The following is a 20,984-nucleotide window of genomic DNA, read 5'->3' on the forward strand; positions in this document are numbered from 1 at the left end:
TATGCTTTTGGTTCCATCTGGTTGATTCTACCCTGAGTTTATGTTAATTTTCATGCACTGTCTTAGAATATTTTCATAGATATGCTTTTCATATTCAGAGATCATTAGAAATGATCTGAAATACATTTTTGTAGTGTAATGTGTCTTAATTTTTCTTTGCCCAGATGTACTGTCATTTTACTAGTACCATTTGATTAAATGTAATATTAATCCCCCCTTAAATTAAATTGGAATGTTGATATGTCACGTATTTGGTACCCATTTTTTAATCTATTCTTAAAAATCCCTATAAAATGATAAAAGACATATTCTAAGCTCTTCTGAACACTGGAGTGTTTAGTATTTGTGTCCTTTGAAATTCATATGCTGAAAATGTAATCCCAACGTGAAGGTATTTTAATCCATTTTTGAATGCTGAATTATGTTTCAGTCACCCACTTATTTATTCCTATACAAGTACCATACTATTTTAATTACATTAGCTTTGTTGTAAGCTTATACATTGGGTAGGCAGGAGCTGATTTCCCCATCTCCATCAGTGTACAATTACCCTCAAAATGTTGTTGGTTAATACTGGAGACGCTCCCTGGCTTCTTGGTATTAATGGTAAAGATAAATTACATGGCAAAGTATATGTTTGCTGCTTAATCTTACTAAATTTTAAAGTACCTTTTGGTATTGAAACTAATCTCTCTTGGAGCTTTTTCCTTTATTTAGGACATACATTGAATTATGGAGATTGATTTAACAGTATATCAACCTTTGCATTTCTAAAGCAAACTTCCCTTCAGCATTTCCTAAAGTTTAGTCCTTATCCTATGAAACCACATATGCCATAATTGCTTAAGTATCTCTGGAAGAGGAGAGAGTTAAAATATATATGTTTTTGTTCCATCCTAACTGATCTTTGGGAGTAGAACCTAGGAATTTTAATAAGCTCCTGGATCCATCTTTATGTACATTATTGAAAATTATAACACCAGTTTTTCATGGCATATTATTATTTTAAGGAACAACTAGATTTGATCTGATAGTATTTTATCTAAAATTTTTGTGTCTAAGATGATTGAAATTATAGGCTTTATATTGTTTTTAACAAGCATCACTATTAAGGTTATGTTGGCTTTTTAAATTGAAGTTTAGTTGATGCACAGTATTATATGTTATATTACAATGATGATTTAATATCTTATCATTTTTGAAATACATTATGCTAGGAATGTTTCTTTGAACATCTAGTCTACCATATTGCTGATTATTTAGAACCTAAACTGGGGATTTGACTCATGTGGAAAATATAGGAGGCAGGGAAACCAGCTAAAGGCTGATGCAGTAGTTCAGGTTAAAGATAAAAAGAGCCCTAAAATTAAAAAAAAAAATTGCAACAGAGGTGAGTGAAGAAGTTGCAGTGAGAGAATCAAGGATTGTACGACAGTCTCTAGTTCAGTATTTTGATTCATCATAGACATAGTTTATAAAAAATCATGTAAAATGTTCTCCATAGTGAACCTGAATGGGATCAGATTTGTTTCAAAATCCTATTAAATGTTTTAAATGTGTTTACAGGCCTGGAAAGAAGAACAAGATCGGTTAGCTGAAGAGGAACGCTTAAAGGAAGAAAAAAAAGCAGAAAAGAAGAGTAAGGAGGCTGGTAAAAAGAAAGGCAGGGAAAAACTAGAAAAAGAAGATAGTAAGACTTTCAAGAGAAAATCTTTTGTAAAGGAGAAATTGAAAGAAGAGCAAATGAAGATCCCGGAAGTAACAGAGGAACCCCTTCAGGAACCAGAACCTGAGATAGTTTACCCGGTAGAATCAATTTTCTAAAAAGCCCCTTTGGGTTATTCCTAATTGTTTGGGGGAAAACTCAGCTTTGGTAGAAACAAGGTTTTCAGTCTTCACTGCCATCAGAGAGGCCTTGGAGTTTCTGCCAGGATGGGTGATCTCACACCTGCAGTCCACCCTCTGATACCTGGAACTTTCTTTGCAGCCAATCAGCAAGGCAGCAACACCCTCAGGCCAGTTTTTGTTGAGTGCCATGAAGCTAGGTTTCTAGATGGAATTTTGGTATATGTAAATAAGCAACTGTGATAGGTCAAAATGTTACCAAACCGAACTTGGGTCCACTTACCCACATACAGTAAAGCCAATCTACTGACACTGGGGTGTGATGAAGGAAAGAGCAGCATTTATCGCAGGGCGCCAGACAGAGAGTCCTGGCCAGCCAGTGCTCAAAGCGGCTGACTCCCCAGTGGGTTTCAGGAAAGCAGATATAAAGGCCAAGTGAGGGAGGGGAGTCCCAGGCTACATGATCAGCTGTGCACAATGCTTTAGTTGATGGTGAAATAATAGGTCTCAGGGGTAACAGAGTCACAGGGATTAACATGATCAATCCTTAGATGTCAATAGGTCTGGGGGCTACTGTGCTTATTGTCATCAAGTAGTCAGTTTCTTCCATTTAGTGGGAGTTTTAGCATCTATAAAACAACTCAGGAAATGTGCATGAGATACTATTATCTAGGTACTTAGAGGAGTGAAAGCAGAGGATATGAGGGAGGTAGTCTCTCCTGTGAAGGCCCCATAGGGTCCTGAGGACACAGAGGTTGGTTTTATCTGACTTAGATGACTGGCCTTGCTGAGGGCATTGGATTGTCTCTCTGTAGGCACCCACATTTCTTGCCTGTAGCTTTTATAAAACCTTTCCTTTTCCAGTCTCTCCCTCAAGCAGTTTTATGAGAAAAACATAATGGGCAAAAATGATGGGAAAAGTAATAGTCCAGGTCCTTTCTAGTTACTACTCTGAGCCAGTTGTTCTCAAGCTTTAGCTTGTAATCAGTGTCGCTTGGAGCTATAGTAGCCACACAGAAAAGTCTTTAACACATGACCTTCTAAAGTGTAAAGTTATTAATATTCTTCAATATATCAGTTCACTTTAAACAGAACTTTAATAGCCAATGAAAGAAATTGATTTCTCTTCCTATGGTATTATGGAAGATACCCCAATGAACAGAGTTTAAACTCATGAGCCTCCTTTAATTCTGATTGTTACTGTAAGACCACAGAAGGTGCCAAAGATAAGATGGACACTGGCCTCTGAGTCTAAAAAGTGATAGACAAAGCCTTTAACAGAAATAAGGCTTATGGCAACTTGAACTGGCTCACACGGATGATCTAATCCTTGTCAGTGGCCATTCCACATTCAAAGCATGATGTTTTCTCTTCTAGTTTCATGGATACAACATGGGAGAAATACCTGTACAAATCTCGGGAACAAATTATTATCTGTATCCTTCCGATGGAGGGCAGATTGAAGTAGAAAAGACAACATTTGAAAAAGGTACCATTTGACAGCAGCTGGTTAATGGCTTGGAAGATATTAGCCCATTTCAGATCACCATGGGGCCTTGTCCTCCTGAATGTGATTGGTGAGAGTAGTGATGTGCCCCCAGTAGCTCGTTTATGCACCATGTTCACCATCTTCAGACTTTACTCTCTTCTGTTATAATAGCCTCTGCAAGGCACAGGCCACCTCGAGGTTAGCTGGACATACTAAGACAAACATTCTATGAGGTGAAAATATTGCTATAGGACTGGAAAACAATAGTAACTGCAATAAACAAATCATTACTTAATAATGTTAATTACAACAGACAGTATTATCTTAGAAACCAAACACGTACTGTAAATTTAGAGCAAATTCCCATTTTGGTCTTCTGGAGCACAGAGCTTGGGGCCCTGCCTCTGATATCCAGTTATTTTAGCTATAGAGTAATTGCCTCTGGATTAAGAAGTCATTAGGTGGGAGGGGATCTTGCAGATGAGCTGAGGCAGACCCACTCTAGAAAAAGGACATGCATTGTTCCCCGCAAGGGAAGAGCATATCTGGGCTCTAGGAAACTTATCAAGGATATCTCGTAGGGCTTCTCTTTTCACTGTGCTTTAAAGATTTTTTAGGATGGGTTTGAGGACCTGGGCTTTATTTGAACAACTTATCATCTTGTAGAAAGCAGTGGTCGCTAAGAGCTGGGAAGACTCAGTGGGGAGGGAATGTGAGCAGGATCCTGTTTAATGTCCACAAAATTATGCAACCGAACAAGGGCCACCAGGGCTGCTCCCACTTACACTCTGCCTATAACACCAGCCACCCCTTCTCACTTCCTACCCTTCCTCCACCTGCCATCCCTCTCTTAGTTTTTCTTCCTCCCTCCCTTCCTTGTCATCAAATGACCATAATTTAATGAGGAAATCATTACAAGAGTGAGAATGCTATTCCCTATGTGGAATCATGCCTCAAGCATCATTAGGTAGTAATTGCCACATCAAACGAAAGATCATACTAATGATTTTTAAAATAAAAAGGCCTGCAAGTTATTCAAATTATTTAAGAATGGTTGTGGTACAGCTTCTATCAAATTACAATTTCTATCAAATGCCAGACTTTTTACTATATAAAGTTTGTTTATTTAAAACATGAAAGGGATTTTTATTATAGATGTTGTTTAGTTGCTAAGTCATGTCCAACTCTTTTGCGACCCCATGGGTTGTAGCTGACCAGGCTCCTCTGTCCATGGGATTTCCCAAGCAAGAATACTAGAGTGGGTTGCCTTTTCCTTCTCTCATTAATAGATTGATATACATATATATTTATATTAGCATAAGTTTCAGTATTTAGTATTTTGAATATCATCCCTGGGTGTAAAGTATAATTAGTGATGAAGATGAAACTCAGAATCACATAACTGAGAAGAGTACTAGACTCTAGTTTTATAATGCTATGTTCTATTTTCAGTAACTATTCTTCACTCATCAATATTTTCGTATGCATATAATGTATGGAGAAATGTGAAAGTGGGCTTCCCTGACAGCTCAGTTAGTAAAGAATCCTCCTGCAATGCAGGAGACCCTGGTTCAATCCCTGGTTTGAGAAGATCTGCTGGAGAAGGGATAGGCTACCCTCTCCAATATTCTTGGGCTTCCCTTGTGGCTCAGCTGGTAAAGAATCTGCCTGCAATGCAGGAGACCTGAGTTCAATCCCTGGGAGAAGGGATAGGCTACCTTCTCCAGTATTCTGGCCTGGAGAATTCCATAGGCTATTTAATGTATATAAGTTTCAGATAGTTCATATGCTATCTGAAAGTATACTATTTTCATCTTAATCCTATCAACTTTGAGAGATGATCATTCAATGAAAGTTGAAAAGCCTGGGTTAAAAAAAAGAAAAAAGCTGAAAGAGGAGAGAAAGAATGAGTTAAGACACTGGAAGAAAGAATATGTTGTTTGGGAAATTCTTATGTATTCTTACTAACAATAACAACTACTGTAACTAACATTCATGCAATTCTTTGTAAACTGCAAAATCTTTTCACATTAACCCTCGCACATGATTGACCATAAAGTTGAGTATAGATGAGGAGCCTGGCGGGCTACAGTCCATAGGGTTGCAAAGAGTCAGACATGACTGAAGAGCCACTTAGCACACACATAACCTTAGCTCAGCCAATTTATTCTCCCTTCTGTAATTTGATTTTAAGTGTGAGCAGAAAATCTGAAAACATCTCCCTGATCCACCTACTATTTCTTAGAAGCCCACCTAGAAGCCCACCATTACTTTATTCCTTTAGGTATCTTTTTATAAAAATGGTGACATCCCTAGGTATTTCCAGTCCTTGCCTTACATTCTATTATGTAAATTGCCTGCATTATTTAGAGGTTTTATTACAGAGTTTAATGGGTCATCACCATCAGCCCACTTTCTATCCCGTGATTCTTCCCCAGGTCCAACATTTATCAAAGTGAAAGTGAAAAAGGACAAGCACAATTTTTTAATTCACTTAAGAGACCCTAGGAAAATTGGGGAAAAGGAGAAAAAAGAAGGGGATTATCCTTCAGAAGATGAGAAAGAAGAAAGAGAAGGAGAGCAAAACTTTGAAGCAGGTAAGCAGCTGCATCTTTGTGGCCGTGTATCAGTACTTCATAGATCAACCGCATCCATCTAGCAGAAGCACAGATATCCCCGGCAGGTAGCATGTGTAATTTTTCCAGATGGTAACTGCAGTGTTTTGCTATCCTCTGTATATACATTTGCCATAATATAATGTGTATATATAACACATTGTATACATAACACATCTATAGTGGGCTGCTTTCTTGGTTTTGCCTCCCCTGGGAACCCAGCTTTTGATTCCAGCTGACGTGCAGGCTACCTTGCCTGGCTATGTTTATGTAGTAACACTGAGTTTGCAGGATCCATCCTGGCCTGAATTTTATTTTATGCACTGTACCCAGTGCAGTCTCTAGGAGTCAGGTCCCCATTAATTGATTCCTACTTGAAGGCTTGGCTTCTCTCCAGTATTGATTGCAAATGATGGAGGTTTTATCTGTGCTCTTATCACTTTGTTCTCCCTGTAGTCTCAGGTTTCTCAAGTTGCAAGGACAAGAATAAAATCCTAAATTTGGCCATGAACATCTCTACCTGCTTGTAGGTGAGAGTTCCAAATGGATGTCCATTGATCATACCCCATGAGACTTCCTGATAACACCATTTAACATCTCCAGGCATCATTAACTGGAGAAATCAATTGCTTCTCACCCAGTGTGGGTTATACCTGCAAACGAAGATGAGTTAATTAATAAAATGTTTTGAACACAAGTTAATAATAAGTAATAAGATCAGTAACTAAATCTTGCCAACAAATTTAATTATGGTCACAGTATTTTCTAAATTCAAGGTAAGAATACAGTGTTTGACAAGTATGAATGTACCCAAGAACTTAAAAATAAAAGAATTTTAATGGCTTTTCTGTGTTTTGCCAGATATAAAAATACATGGTTTAGTATAAAAATTAGGAAATATAGGAATATTTTTAAAAGATGACAGTTGCCCATAAGTCTACCACCCCAGAAGTAAACACTATTCACAGTATATTTCTTTCTTTCTTTATCATGATATGAAAGTGAAAGTCACTCAGTCGTGTCCGACTCTTTGCAACCCCATGGACTCTACAGTCTGTGGAATTCTCCAGGCCAGAATACTGGAGTAGGTGCCTTTCCCTTCCCCAAGGGATCATGAGCAGTTTCCTATTCATTAAATATCCTCTACAAACAATTTTTTAATGATTTCATAATAATTCATTGGTGTATATTTATATATATCATAATTTACTTAATCATATCCTTGTTTTAAACATATTTAGATGATTTCCACTTCTCACTGAATTTTGCTCACTTTTTTTTGATAAAACAGAAATGTTCTTGATTCAATTTTATCTTTTAGAAGAATCAAATGAAGAGAATAAAGCTGTCAGCAAGTTTGGATCTTTTTCTGCCACCTTGGAAAATGGAATCTGCCTCTCAATAAGTTACTATGGATCAAGTGGATCAGCGCCAGGTGAATTAAACACAACAGGCAGCTGCCCATCCTCCATCTGCTCACTTGTTGATAAATATGTTCTGATTTAATGCCCCTCATTTCCTGAGCAGTGGGAATATTTGTGTGTGTACATATATATGAGTATGTACACATGTATGTACACATATAATCTTTCATACATAGAAAATAACAGTGTTTTGGCATTTTAAACAGCATTTATCATATGTATAATCTCCCATATAACCACATATACATACATATAAGTCATCTTTGTGAACCAGCCCATGAAAATCCGTCTGTTAGGTAGTGACAAAAACAGCATGATTGGCTGAGGAATCCTCTTGATTTTCTACAGAATAGTATTTCTTTGAATCCTGTATTTGTGGATCTTTTCACTGTGCCTCAGAACATTAGTCTTAAAGGAGCCATTCACTAAACATCTTGAAGGATTTATTTGCCTTACTCTCAATAAACAAATTCTCCAACTGGAGGCTATTTTCTTACAAACCGCAAAAATAACCTGTCACTTTACCAAGAACCAATTAGGAGAACTTGTGGGTTCTCATACATTTTATAGGGATCTATCCGCAAGATGTTAAAAAAAAAAAAAAAGCTTTATAAAATCAAAAACAATATTGTAAAGTTAAAAAATAGAAAATAAACTAACTTAAAAAAAAAAATCAAAAGGTAATCCCGATGCTGTTTCCTTACACTATGTGAGAATCTCTGTGATCAGTTATCTGCCTGACCATGTAGATCCATTTCTCTAGAGACAGCGTTCCTATGGATCATTAATCCACATTTCTTACCTTGTGCCAAATATTGTAGTCCCTCAGTGAGTTAGAGGGCTCATTAAATTTGTTAGTATTTTTGCTTTTATTTGGGTTTTGACCTTGAACTTTGCATTTTAATTTATTTTTAATCCATTTGGAGAAGTCATTTTGTGCCTAGCAAATTATGTATTAAAATCCATGATCACATACAATCACTAACCACACCCCTTCTGAACAAGGTTATCAATTTTTTACAGTAAGATATTTACATTCTACTCTCTATCAACTATACTGCTGCTATTTCTTAAGTGATTTCCTTATTCTCAATGAATCCTTAAATTAATATGTAATCTATTTAATACAGATGTTCCTCATTTTAGGTTATAGCTATTGCATTTGAAAATGTTTATAGAGTAGATAAGAAGTAATGTTTTACTTCCTGTATATTAAAAAAAAAAGTTGAAGGCATGGGTCTTTGTAAAAAAATATTATAAATTCTTTAAGGATGCATACAATATTAATAATATTTAAGAACATTTATCTACTAATGGCTAAACAAATTTTCAATCCAATTCTCCCATCTTAATTCAGTATACACAGCTCTCTGGAGCTTATTCATTTTGCTTAACTGAAATTTTATGCCCACTGATGATGATACTACTTTATGCTTCCAATTTCCTTCTCTCCCCAGGCAACCACCATTCCACTCTTTAGTTCTGTGAATTCAGCTATTTTAGATATTTCACATAGGCGGAATCAGGCAGTGTTTGTTTTTTGTGACTGGCTAGGGCTTCCCTGGTAACTCAGTTGGTAAAGAATCCTCCTGCAATGCAGGAGACCCTGGTTGATTCCTGGGTTGTGAAGATCCCCTGGAGAAGGGATAGGTTACTCACTCCAGTATTCCTGGGCTTCCCTTGTGGCTCAGCTGGTAAAAAATCCCCCTGCAATGCGGGAAACCTGGGTTCAATCCCTGGGTTGGGAAAATCCCCTGGAGTCGGGAAAGGCTACCCACTACAGTATTCTGGCCTGGAGAATTCCATGGACTGTATAGTCCGTGGGGTCACAAAGAGTCAGACACAACTGAGCGACTTTCACTTTGTTTCACTTAGCATAATGTGCTCAAGGATCATCCACATTGTTGCACATTACAGAATGTCCTTCTTTTTTAAGACTGAATAGTGTTCCATTGTAAGTATACATCACACTCGAACAATTCATCTGTCAATGGGCCTTTTGTATTATCTCCACACCTTGGCTCCCCTATGCTTTTTGTGCCTTTCAGTTCCTTGATGATCTATGTTATCTCTTACCTCTGACCAATTGCTCATGCTGTGCCCCTTGCTCAGAACTCTTCCTCTTGCTATATATACCACCACTTTCAACAGTGAACTTCCTCCCACGCTTCAGGACTCAGCTTACAGGTTACTTACTCTAAGAAATGCTTCACTCATGTGAACTGAGTCTTTGGAGGTGAGTGGAAATTGCTTAGGCAAAGAATCAAAGGAAGGAAATTCTATACCAGGAGCAGTATGTGCAAAATCTTAGTAATATAAAAGTGTGGCACATTTGTAGAAAAACAATTGCACAGTATATTCAGGCCTCCAAATCCCATATCCATGGGTTCTGTATTCATAGATTTGACCAACCTCAGGTTTAAAATATTCTTTAAAAATATTCAAGAAAATTTCAAAGACCAAAACTTTGCCCCCAAATTGGCCACATGCCAAGCACTGTGCTAAAGTCAGGTGAATGATGGGATGTGTAGGCCCACCCTACTGTGACCTCCTACCACATCACAGATCCACAGTCTCTCCAGTGCTCATTGTATGAGCATTGTTCTTCTGGCATTTTGTTTGTTTGCTACACGTTATGTGTGCATGCTTGGTTTCTGTGAAAAATGGCTCCCAATAGCAATTAAGTGGTCAGAACAATCCCACAAAGGCCAATAGGGAGCACAAAATGCTATCTCTCAACAATAAAATACAAATCTTTAGATCTTTTAAAAAGTGACATGTGCCTTGCTGAAGTGGGATGTAAGGTCATTAAGAACAAATGGAACATTCTCACAGTATGCAGAAAGAAGCTGAAATTCATGGAAGTGTTAAGCTGCCCCTACAATGGCAAAAATGATCTCTCTAGTTCATGACAAAGTGCTTGTAAAGACAGAAAGCATTTTGTGTGTAGCTAAGGACCGTGGCGTGAAGCATGTCCCTGGGGGTAGCAAAATTACGGATGAAAGAGCACAGAGCTTCTGTGAGCAGTTCTGTGGGGATGGTGAGGAGAGCAAGAGGAAGGGGTTTAAGGGTCTTAAGAGATGGCTGCTTAGGTAGTAAAGTGTTAAAGGTCCCTCAAGAATGTAAAAGTCATGGGACAATCAACATCAGCCGATGCCAAAGCAGCATTGGTGTTTCCAGAAGACGTCGGGAAACTCACAGTAGAGAAAGTTCACTTTCCAGAGCAAGTCTTCAGTTGTGACAAAACAGGCTTATTTTGGAAGAAGATGCCCAATCATATCTACATCTGTAACAGTGCCAGGTAAACCCTGGGTTTCAAGGCCCAGAAAGCTCGCCTTACCCTGGGGCTGTGTGGCAATACAGCAGGTAACATGATCAAGCCTAGTCTATAAGCAAACAACTCCTGGGCCCGAAAGAACAAAAACAAAAATTGCCTGTGTGCTGGCAGCACAACAGGAAAGTTTGGGTGACAGAAGTCTTGTTCTTGGAATGGTTCCTCTAAGGCTTCATTCTTGAAGAAATACCTCGGAGAGAAGGGGCTGCCATTCAAGGGGCTCCTCTTAATTGGCAATGCTCCCAACCAGCTGAATTTCTCTGCCTCATTGACAAGAAAGTGGACGTGATGTTCCTGCCTCCTAGTCCTGCATCACTGCTGAAAGAAAGTGTGAAAATGAAGTCACTCAATCGTGTCCAACTCTTTGTGACCCCATGGACTGTAGCCTACAGGTTCCTCCATCCATGGGATTTTCCAGGCAAGAATACTGGAGTGGGTTGCCGTTACAGCCACTCAATCAAGGCATCGAGGACATTAAGGAAACTTATATCCACCTTACCTTGGGGGAGATTCATGCTGTACTTGGTGCTAACCTGGATAACCTGGACTGCAGCATCATGGATTTATGGAAGAGCTCCACAGTTGTGGTTTGAACTGTGTTTATTGCAGAGTCTGTAGGTACCCTGAAGCCTAAGACAGTCATTGCATGTTTGAAGCCATATGGAATGAGATGGTTGATGGTCTCAACGACTCCCCCACTATTGATTTAGAAATCATCAAATATCTCAAATATCTGAATATCTCAAATGTTGCAAGGAAAGTTGAAGGGGTGCCTCCTCTGACATGGTCTAGGATGATATCGAAGAACATATAGAATAAGATAAAGGGGTCCTTAGCAACAAGGAACTGGAAGATCTGCTGAAGTCTTCTGCAGATGACTGTGATGGTGCAGAAAATTTAGAGGAAGTAGAGCCATCAATTTGAACACTTGAAAAAATGTCATTGACTTTTCAATAGGCTCAAGTGTTAAAGGATGTGATCCTCAAGTACAATGCATTTGTGGACTGAAGCCTCTGTGTCACCCAAGGTATAACAGCATACCTACAACCACTGTAAGACTTGTTTGATGATACATAGAGAAGGAAGAGACAGCTTCCTTTAACAATGATTCTAACTAATGCATCTGCAGTGTGAAGCCTAGACCTTCAACACTTGAAGATCCTCAGCCCTCAACCTCCAGAGATCCTAACATTAGTGTTACTGAGCCTCCTCCAAAGTGTCAGTGTCTGCAATTGGAACCCAATTATCTGGACTGAATACCTTCTGACATCCTGTCATAAGGCTTAACTCAGCCTGATGCCTCACCACTTACCAACAGTGCCACACACCTCATCAACTCACCAGATTGGTACCATAGACACCATATAGCGATCATCATTCTCATCATCATCCAAGGGAATCAAGAGAGAAGAACCAGGGTTATGGTGAGTGTTAGCACTGTGTTTGTGTATGTGTGTGTGAGAGAGAGGAAGAAAGAGAATGAATTAATATTTTCTCTGTATTTTCTATATATAGTGAAAGTGAAGTCTCTCAGTCGTGCCCAACTCTTTGCAACCCCATGGACTGTAGCCCACCAGGCTCCTCCGTCCATGGGGTTTTCCAGGCAAGAATTCTGGAGTGGGTTGCCATTTCCTTCTCCAGGGGATCTTCCTGATCCAAGGGTCAAACCCAGGTCTCCTGCATGGTAGGCAGATGCTTTGCTGTCTCAACTATCAGGGAAGTCCTTTTCTATATATACTTGTATTTTAAATAATATGTTTTATTTTGTATTTTTTGCATCATTAAATAAAAGCAATCTGTAACTGTTGAAAGAAAATGTTACATTGTTGATATGTACCATACAGTTAAGCCTATAATGGTTGCATAGTTGTGGCTATACTGAACATATACAGTTTTTTTCTTGTCATTATTCTCTAAATGATACAGTATAATAATTATGTACACAGCATTTACATTGTATTAAGTATTATAAGTAATCTGGAAACGATTTAAAGTATATGGGAAAATATCCATGTGCTTAGTCACTCAGTCGTGTCCGACTCTTTGTGACCCCATGGACTACAGTCTGCCAGGCTCCTCTGTCCATGGGATTCTCCAGGCAAGAATACTAGAGTGGATTGCCATGCCCTCCTCCAGGGGATCTTCCCTACCCAGGGATTGAACCTAGTCTCCCACATGGCAGGCAGATTCTTTACTGTCTGAGCCATCAGGGAAGCCCAAAAGTTAGGAATATTCTGGATGGGATGTATCCAGTAAGTTTTTATATTGTTATTAGAATACTGGAGTGGGCAGCCTATCCCTTCTCCAGGGGATCTTCCCAACCCATGAATCAAATCAGGGTCCCCTGCATTGTGGGTGGATTCTTTACCAGCTGAGCTACCAGGGAAACCAAAAAATGGCCTTAAACCCTGCCAAATGTAGATGATTCTTCAACTAAGGGAAAAGATTATCAACACTCCAACAGCCTGTGCTCAGGCTCACAGGTGGCAGAGTCCTTCACATACCAACAGGATTGGGTGTTGAGATGCACAGTGTGAAGGACCCCAGCCTCCTGCTCTTACAGCTCTCTATGCAAATAAATACTATACCATTTTATATGGGACTTGAGCATCCACAGAATTCTGGCATCCATGAGGGTGTCCTGGAACCAACCCCTGTGAGGTTGAAAGATGATCATATAAAGTACATATTGTATGAAATGTTTAGTATCAAATGCCCTTCTTCTAGGTTCCCACAGTGCTCTGTACTTCCGCTGACACGGGCTTAACACACAGCATTGAATACCCGAGGCTCTCTTGATCTGAATTTCCCATTTCATTACAAGTTCCTGTTGTCTCATTCATCACTGGTTACCCAATTCACGGTGTGTAGTAATAGGTACTCAGTAAATATTTGCTGACTGAGTAAAAGGATGGGGATGAGAGGCAGGAGTTTCCAGCTGCCTCCAACTAGATGCCATTCACTGTTGATATTCCGTACTTCCTAGGAGTCAGGCATCTGGTTACATCTACACAGAGAACTCATTGTCTAATGGGAAGAGAAACCATAAATAGTGAGATAACTGCATAAGTGCTAAAAATTATATATAAACCAAGTACTGGGGACAACCAGAAAATACTTGAGAGAGAAGGCATAGCACTTGAGATGAGACTTTATAGCTGAGTGGGAACTATCCAGACAAAGCAACAGGAAAGGAAATACTGGACAGTAAGAACCACTGGTATAAATAAACAGCTGTGTAAAAGCATGGCATCTTTATAGAAAGATGAGAAGTTGAGTGTGACTAGAGTGGAAATGGGTGAGCATTGTGCATCCTTTAAGATTAGTGAGCACTAAAGGTTGTTAAGTAAGAAAAGGAAAGTGATATGAAAAGATTTTATTTTAGGAACATAATTATAGTGAGAGTTTAGAAATACACTGAGGCAGTGGTATTAGGAAACTGCTACCAAAAAAAGCAAGAGAATAAGAATTTGAATTAAGGTGGTAGGAATGGATATGAGAGGCGTGATATGAGAGCAGTATCTGAGGGCTCTGTGAACAGCTGGATGTATGGGTAAGGCAAAAAGAGAAAATGCAAGTGATCTCAATGTCTAACTTGAGAAACAAAGTGTGTGATTGATCATGACATTGACTGAGGTTGAGAACATAGGAAGGAGGATTATCTGCTTGGAAGAATAGAGGCCTATTGATTTTGAAATATCTCCAGTACCACAAGCAGAGGGACGATATCTAAAAGCAGTTGGAAATACAGATCTGGAGCTGAGAAGAAATCTCATCCCTAGATATGTAAATTTTGGAGGCATTAGCATGTAGATGACAGCTGGAGCCCCAGTAGTGAACAAGATACTCATATCTAATATAGATAATAAAGATTGTCAGCCCTGACTGTGTATCACCATCACATGTGGTCTTTCACAACTATAAATGCCTGGGCCTCCTCCCCAGAGAGTCTAACTCAGTAGGTCAAGGTGGGAGTCTGAGAATTTTTTAAAATTCTGTGAATAATTATTATGGGCAACCAGGATTGAGAATATCTGTTGTGTAATGAGAAGAGGAGTGAAAACCTGGGACTACCAACTTTTAACAACAGGAAGAGTTAGTAAAGGAGACGGAGGAAAAATGACCAGAGAGGTAAGAAGATATCTAGATGAGGGTATTACTCTGGAACCCAGGAAATATAACTCAAGATATAAGGGATGCTCAGAAGTTTCTGACACAATTCCTCCACGGATTGCCTCTCCTTTTACAATTCTGCATTAAAATCCAGAATAAAATCAGTCTTCTGCAAGAAAACCTCTTTTATCATCTCAGCTAGAAATAATTCTTTTCCAAATTTCCTTGTTTGTATCCCTTATTATGTTCCTATTTAATATGTCTTTGTCTTGAAGTTATTTGAGAACATATCTTATTTAGACTATTTTATCTTCCTAAGGTCTTTTTTCCCTTTATTGGTCACTGCTCCACACGTTTACATATAAGAGTCTATCAGTAAATATTTCTCAAATAAATGAAGAGATGATTACTGCCCTATCATTAGGAGTTTACAATCTAGATGGGGATGGAAGAACATGTAAAATAATGACTCAACCAAATGTATCAAAGTATTTAAGTACCTCAAATTTTTAAACTATAATTTTGATTTTCAAATCAACTACATTACCCCCTGAAATCTATACAACTGATAAATGCTACTAGCAAGGTAAAAATTGTCAAATTGTATAAATTTTTGAGATGTACATTTTATTTAACAAACATATCAAATATAAATGTCTAATTTACTTGTTTTTTCCTCTTTCTCTTGTTATAGAGGTTAAGGATCCTAACTTGGAATCTATGTTGAACATCCCATCAGTACATACTCCAACAGTAATTCCTGTTATAGTGAGTATTCCTCAAGGCAAAGGAAAAGGGAAAACAAAAAGCAAAGAAAAACCCAAAGAATCTCTTAAAGAAGAGGAGCACCCAAAAGAAGAAGAGAAAAAGGTAAGTGGACCTTGCCATGGATTCCCAGATTCTGCTTCTGACTACTCAATGTTAACTTTTTTAAGATCGTGATTTATGCCAATAGTGTTATTACAGTGCATATATTTCACTGTTCAGATTAACTAACACTCCTTGTACTTTTATTTTAAATGGACAAAAGAGGCCTGCACACAGGAGTTGAATTCCCACGCTGGGAGACATATTGTCATCTACAAACTGTCTCAGGTCATTCATTCCAAACTTAGAATAACTAGTTCAACCATTTCCCCACATTGGATCCTGGATGTTCTTTGCTTTAGGATGATAAAGTTCCTACCATTCCTTATTTTTAATACTTCATTTAGTTCCATTGAGATAAACAACAATTGGAAGAGGAGGATCTCTAACTAAATAGTGGAAACACTTCTATTTAGTATATTTGGACTTAGATATTGATGAGCTTGAGCTTACCAGGTGGCACTAGTGGTAAGGAACCTGCCTACCAGTGCAGGAGGTGCAATAGACATGGGACTGATCCCTGGGTCAGGAAGATCCCCTGAAGTAGGGAATGGCAACTCACTCCAGTATTCTTACCTTGAAAATTCCATGGACAGAGGACCCTGGCAGGCTACAGTCCATGGGGCCGCAAAGAGTTGGACATGACTGAGCAACTGGGCAATTGATGTGCTTGGAATTCAGCAAGACTGAAGGACAACCCACTTCCAGTTAAAGAATGATCCTCCCTCTACCTGCAAACAGGGATGTGGGCACATACACACATATACTCATGAGTTCTTTCACTCTAAATATTTCCTAGTAGAAGTATATAGATCGAAAGAGTTTCTAAATGAAGAACAAGAAGGAAACTACTGGGCAAATCTTGGCTCTTTTGGTTTTACTGGTACAGTTGTACAGTTTTTACAATGTACATATTCTCAACTTATTAGAAAAAAAAAGTCATGCTAAAAAGTGATTAGGGCCCTGGAATTTTTAGCCTGGCCTTTTGAAAATTCTAGGGTTTGCTCATCAAGGAGGTAAACAGTTTATATGCTAACAAAAATGAAAGATTAGGAAAGTAAAGAGGACTCAAAGAAATAGAAAAGTATTCCATGCTCTTGGATTGGAAGAATTACTATTGGTAAAATGGCCATACTACCCAAAGCAATGCAAGATTTAATGTGATTCCTATCAAATTACCCATGACCTTTCTCACAGAACTAGAAAAAATAATCCTAAAATCCTAAAATTTTATCCTAAAGCCATAAAAGACCCAGAATTGCCAAACCAATCCTGAAGAAAAAGAACAACGCAGGAGGCATACCCTCCAAGACTTCAGACAATACTACAAAGCTACAGTAATCAAAACAGGGTAGTACTGGCACAAAACAGACATATGGATCAGTAAAACAGAATAGAGAGCCCAGAAATTAGCTCACACACCTGTGGTCAATTCATCTTTGCCAAAGGAGGCCAGAATATACAGTGGGAAAATGACAGTCTTCAACAAGTGGTACTGGGAGAGTTGGACAGCCACATGTGAATCAATGAAGCTAGAACACATGTTTTCACCATACAGAAAAATAAACTCAAAATGGCTTAAAGACTTAAACATAAGACATGATACCAAAAACTCTTAGAAGTAAACATAGGCAAAACATTCTCTGATATAAATCATATCAATGTTTTCTTAGGTCAGTCTCCTGGACAATAGAAATAAAAAATGAAAGTAGATAGGACCTGATCAAACTTAAAAGCTTTTTCACAGCAAAGTTGAAAGTTGAATGTTATTGAGCCTCTACACCATATTTACACAGCTTTACTGGATGAGTTTTCTCAAGCTCAGACACTAGCTCCTTGTTAAGTGAAAATGTTGAAGTGTTGAGAATAGTCCCAGGTAATTCATTAACTTAGCTGAAAGCAATTTGGTGGCCAATCAATTGGTCCACCTAACTTTTTTTTTTAATTGATTATAATGAAGGAATAGGGGATAATGGTTCTGAATGTGATGACAGATTTGACATGGTGTGTTTCTGTCTTTGAGCAATACTGTTCATTTTACAGAAGTTCATAAGCTTTTTCCTCTTAATTTTGCTGTGTTTGTTATTAATTGATTTTTAGTTTACAATTCAGATTTTATTCTCTGTTAGTAACAAAGGCAGAACCTACCTAAATGATCAGTAATAGAAGACCACAGAGAATAAATTAAAGATTCAATACTGGGGGATCAGTTGGGATGATTTTGGTGGTGAGCCACTAAGAAAGTCAATTGGAAAAACTTAAATGATTATTGTTGGAGATAATAAGTAACTTTCATCTTAGAGTACACATAATCAAACAAGGGATTCAGGCACAGTTAGCATAAAATCATTTACAATTTGTTAAGTAGACGCACCCAAGCCCTCATTAAAATTTATAATCCTTTTTGTTGTCTTTACTTTCTTTTATTGTTTTTACTTACTACAAAAACAATGCATGCTCACTATAGGAAAAAAAACAAGACGTATATCCTAATAGCATAATGTCTCTAGCATCCAAACTATAAAATCACACAGAAGGTGCTGGGCATCTTGGTCAGCCCTTACACCTGTATGCCTATATGAGCCATCTTTCAAGACCTAGTTCAAGTCCCAACTTCTTTATCATCGTTTCCTAATCAGTCTTATTAACTTTGATATCTCCCTTTTCTGAGGAAAGATGCCAACCATTTGGTACTATTATTTAGCTGTTTCACATGTCTGTGTGTAGTGCTACAAGTAAAATATCAGTTGCGCAGTAGAGAGACATCCTTATTAGGCTCCATTGCAGGGCCCTATAGCCCTGGGAAAGTCATATTCTAAGTATTCAGCAAGTCCTTGTTTAGTCATAATAAATCAATAACTCATTTAGAAAATGATAGGAAATTTTTCACATGTTGAACTATTTACAGGAAGTAGAAGAACCAGAGCCTGTTTTACAAGAGACTCCTTATGTTCCCGCCTTTCAAAACCTGAACGTGTCTTGCCCCAATGGGCTCCAAGTGACCTTCACTGGGCAAGAGTCCCCAGGTGAGTGCTGGCCAGGTGAATGAGGAGGCAGGGGAGGAGGGAAGTTATATAGAAAACACCTGAATCACCATTGAAATTGTGTACTTTCCTACCAGTGAGATATATTTGTTGATGATAAATAACGGGCTAATCAGTTCAGTTCCGTTCAGTCACTCAGTCATGTCCGACTCTTTGCGACCCCTTGAATCGCAGCACGCCAGGCCTCCCTGTCCATTACCAACTCCCAGAGTTTACCCACACTCATGTCCATTGAGTCGGTGATGCCATCCAGCCATCTCATCCTCTGTCGTCCCCTTCTCCTCCTGCCCCCAATCCTTCCCAGCGTTAGGGTCTTTTTCCAGTGAGTCAACTCTTCGCATGAGGTGGCCAAAGTATTGGAGTTTCAGCTTCAACTTCAGTCCTTCCAATGAACACCCAGGACTGATCTCCTTTAGGATGGACTGGTTGGATCTCCTTGCAGTCCAAGGGACTCTCAAGAGTCTTCTCCAACACCACAGTTCAAAAGCATCAATTCTTCGGTGCTCAGCTTTCTTCACTGTCCAACTCTCATATCCATACATGACCACTGGAAAAACCATAGCCTTGACTAGACGGACCTTTGTTGGCAGAGTAATGTCTCTGCTTTTAAATATGCTGTCTAGGTTGGTCATAACTTTCCTTCCAAGGAGTAAGCACCATTTTTGAGCACTTACTGTGGGCCAGGCACTATCTAAGTACTTAACATACATGACAAAATACAACTACTGTACTCTAAGTCCTAATAATTTCATTTCACAAAATAAATTGAGACTCAGAAGATTCAGTATCTTTCCCCAAGTCACTCAGTTCCTAAGTGGCAGAAATAAAATACTATTCTTGGTCCAGTGCTAGCAAGGCTAATGCTCTTAATAACTACAATGTGTCTCTGTGTTCTTGCCTCTACAAAGGGCCACATGTACAGACTTTGCAGGTCTAATCAAAGCAAAGGACAGTGATCACAGAGTAGGTAGAGATAAGTGCAGGTTAAATGGATGAAGAAAACCAGTCTTGTTTCCAGGGATCAGCATATACTTTTATAGGGTGTGTGCATGCTAAGTTGCTTCAGTCGTGTCCAACCCCTTGTGGCCCCATGGACTGTAGCCCACCAGGCTCCTCTGTCCGTGAGATTATCCAGGCAAGAATACTGGAATGGGTTTCTGTACCCTCCTCTAGGGGTTCTTCCCAGCCCAGGGATCAATCCTGTGTCTCTTACATCTCCTGCATTGGCAGGTGGGTCCTTTACCACTAGCGCCACCTAGGAAGTCCATAATTTTATAGTGTTTATGGCACCTTATTAAGATGAATAAATACAATAGGACTTCTTTAACTAATCCAATGCAGGGAGGACATCCATACTGGTGATTTGATTTGAATATCATTTAAATGGAGACCCACTATTGCAGTAGAATTAGGACAGGCAACAAAGCAAGCTGCTGAGCTGGGATTCGGGTTCTAATTAATTGTATGGCCCTTATAATAGCTTACCACCTCAGGACCATAGTTCCCCCACTTGATAAATGTTACATTGTATCACTGAATCACATTTTTTTCACAACCAAATACCCTCTTTATTATAATTCCTGTGTGTGTGTATGTGTGCATGCACTCAGTCAAGTCCAGCTCTTTGCATCCCCATGAATTGTAGCCCACCAGGCTCCTCTGTCCATGGGATTCTCCAGGCAAGAATTCTGGAGCAAGTTGGCATTTTCTACTCCAGGGAATCTTTCCGACCTAGGGATCAAACTCGTGTCTCCTGCACTGGCATGCGGATTCTTCACCATTGAACCACTTGGGAAGCCCCCCCTATAATTCCCTTACGTATCCCATATTTGAAAAGTGTATCCATCAAAGATAAAGAGTATGCTAATTGAAAAAACAATTCAGTGGCGTATTCACTTGCCAGCCAAATGAGAAGAAACAATATTGTAGCTATTATGTCTCAGTTTTACTTTTCATTAAGCTTTCTGAATTATTAAAGATAGACTCTGGACCTTTGTTTCTGTTTCTGAGAATTCCTAGTGGTCCAAGTTTTCCATGATGGGATCAAATGTGTGTGCTACTAAGACTGAAGGCCCTGGAGGGTCTTCCCAAGTCAAACATGCTATTAATGTACTGAGAGGGATATTGTTTTCAAGTTCAGAGACAAAATTGTTTGCTGCTTGTTTTCTTGATTCTATTCTCAAACCACAGCTTAATACTTATTTTACCTGTCTTTTCTGTTAGTTTCTTTTCCTAGTCTGATGTTTTCATCTT

General features: G+C 38.8%; 1 protein-coding gene across 16 annotated transcripts in view; it reads left to right on the forward strand.

Annotated features, from left to right (window-relative positions):
• The window catches only part of SPAG17 (sperm associated antigen 17), a 246,713-nt gene that overhangs the window by 136,378 nt on the left and 89,351 nt on the right, over window positions 1–20,984 (forward strand). For all 16 annotated transcript variants that reach the window (XR_014054585.1, XR_014054589.1, XR_014054587.1 and 13 more), the window contains exons 21-26: window positions 1,567–1,806; window positions 3,223–3,334; window positions 5,773–5,931; window positions 7,271–7,384; window positions 15,515–15,690; window positions 18,596–18,713. Coding sequence is in view for 8 of the 16 variants with exons in the window: in XM_081492940.1 (XP_081349066.1) it covers window positions 1,567–1,806; window positions 3,223–3,334; window positions 5,773–5,931; window positions 7,271–7,384; window positions 15,515–15,690; window positions 18,596–18,713 (919 nt within the window). In the remaining 8 variants the exon portion in view is untranslated. The remainder of the gene's footprint in view (window positions 1–1,566; window positions 1,807–3,222; window positions 3,335–5,772; window positions 5,932–7,270; window positions 7,385–15,514; window positions 15,691–18,595; window positions 18,714–20,984) is intronic.

The sequence above is a fragment of the Giraffa tippelskirchi genome, chromosome 5, assembly GCF_054371585.1.
Source record: "Giraffa tippelskirchi isolate mGirTip1 chromosome 5, T2T-mGirTip1v1.2.pri, whole genome shotgun sequence".
Taxonomy (NCBI): Eukaryota; Metazoa; Chordata; class Mammalia; order Artiodactyla; family Giraffidae; genus Giraffa; species Giraffa tippelskirchi.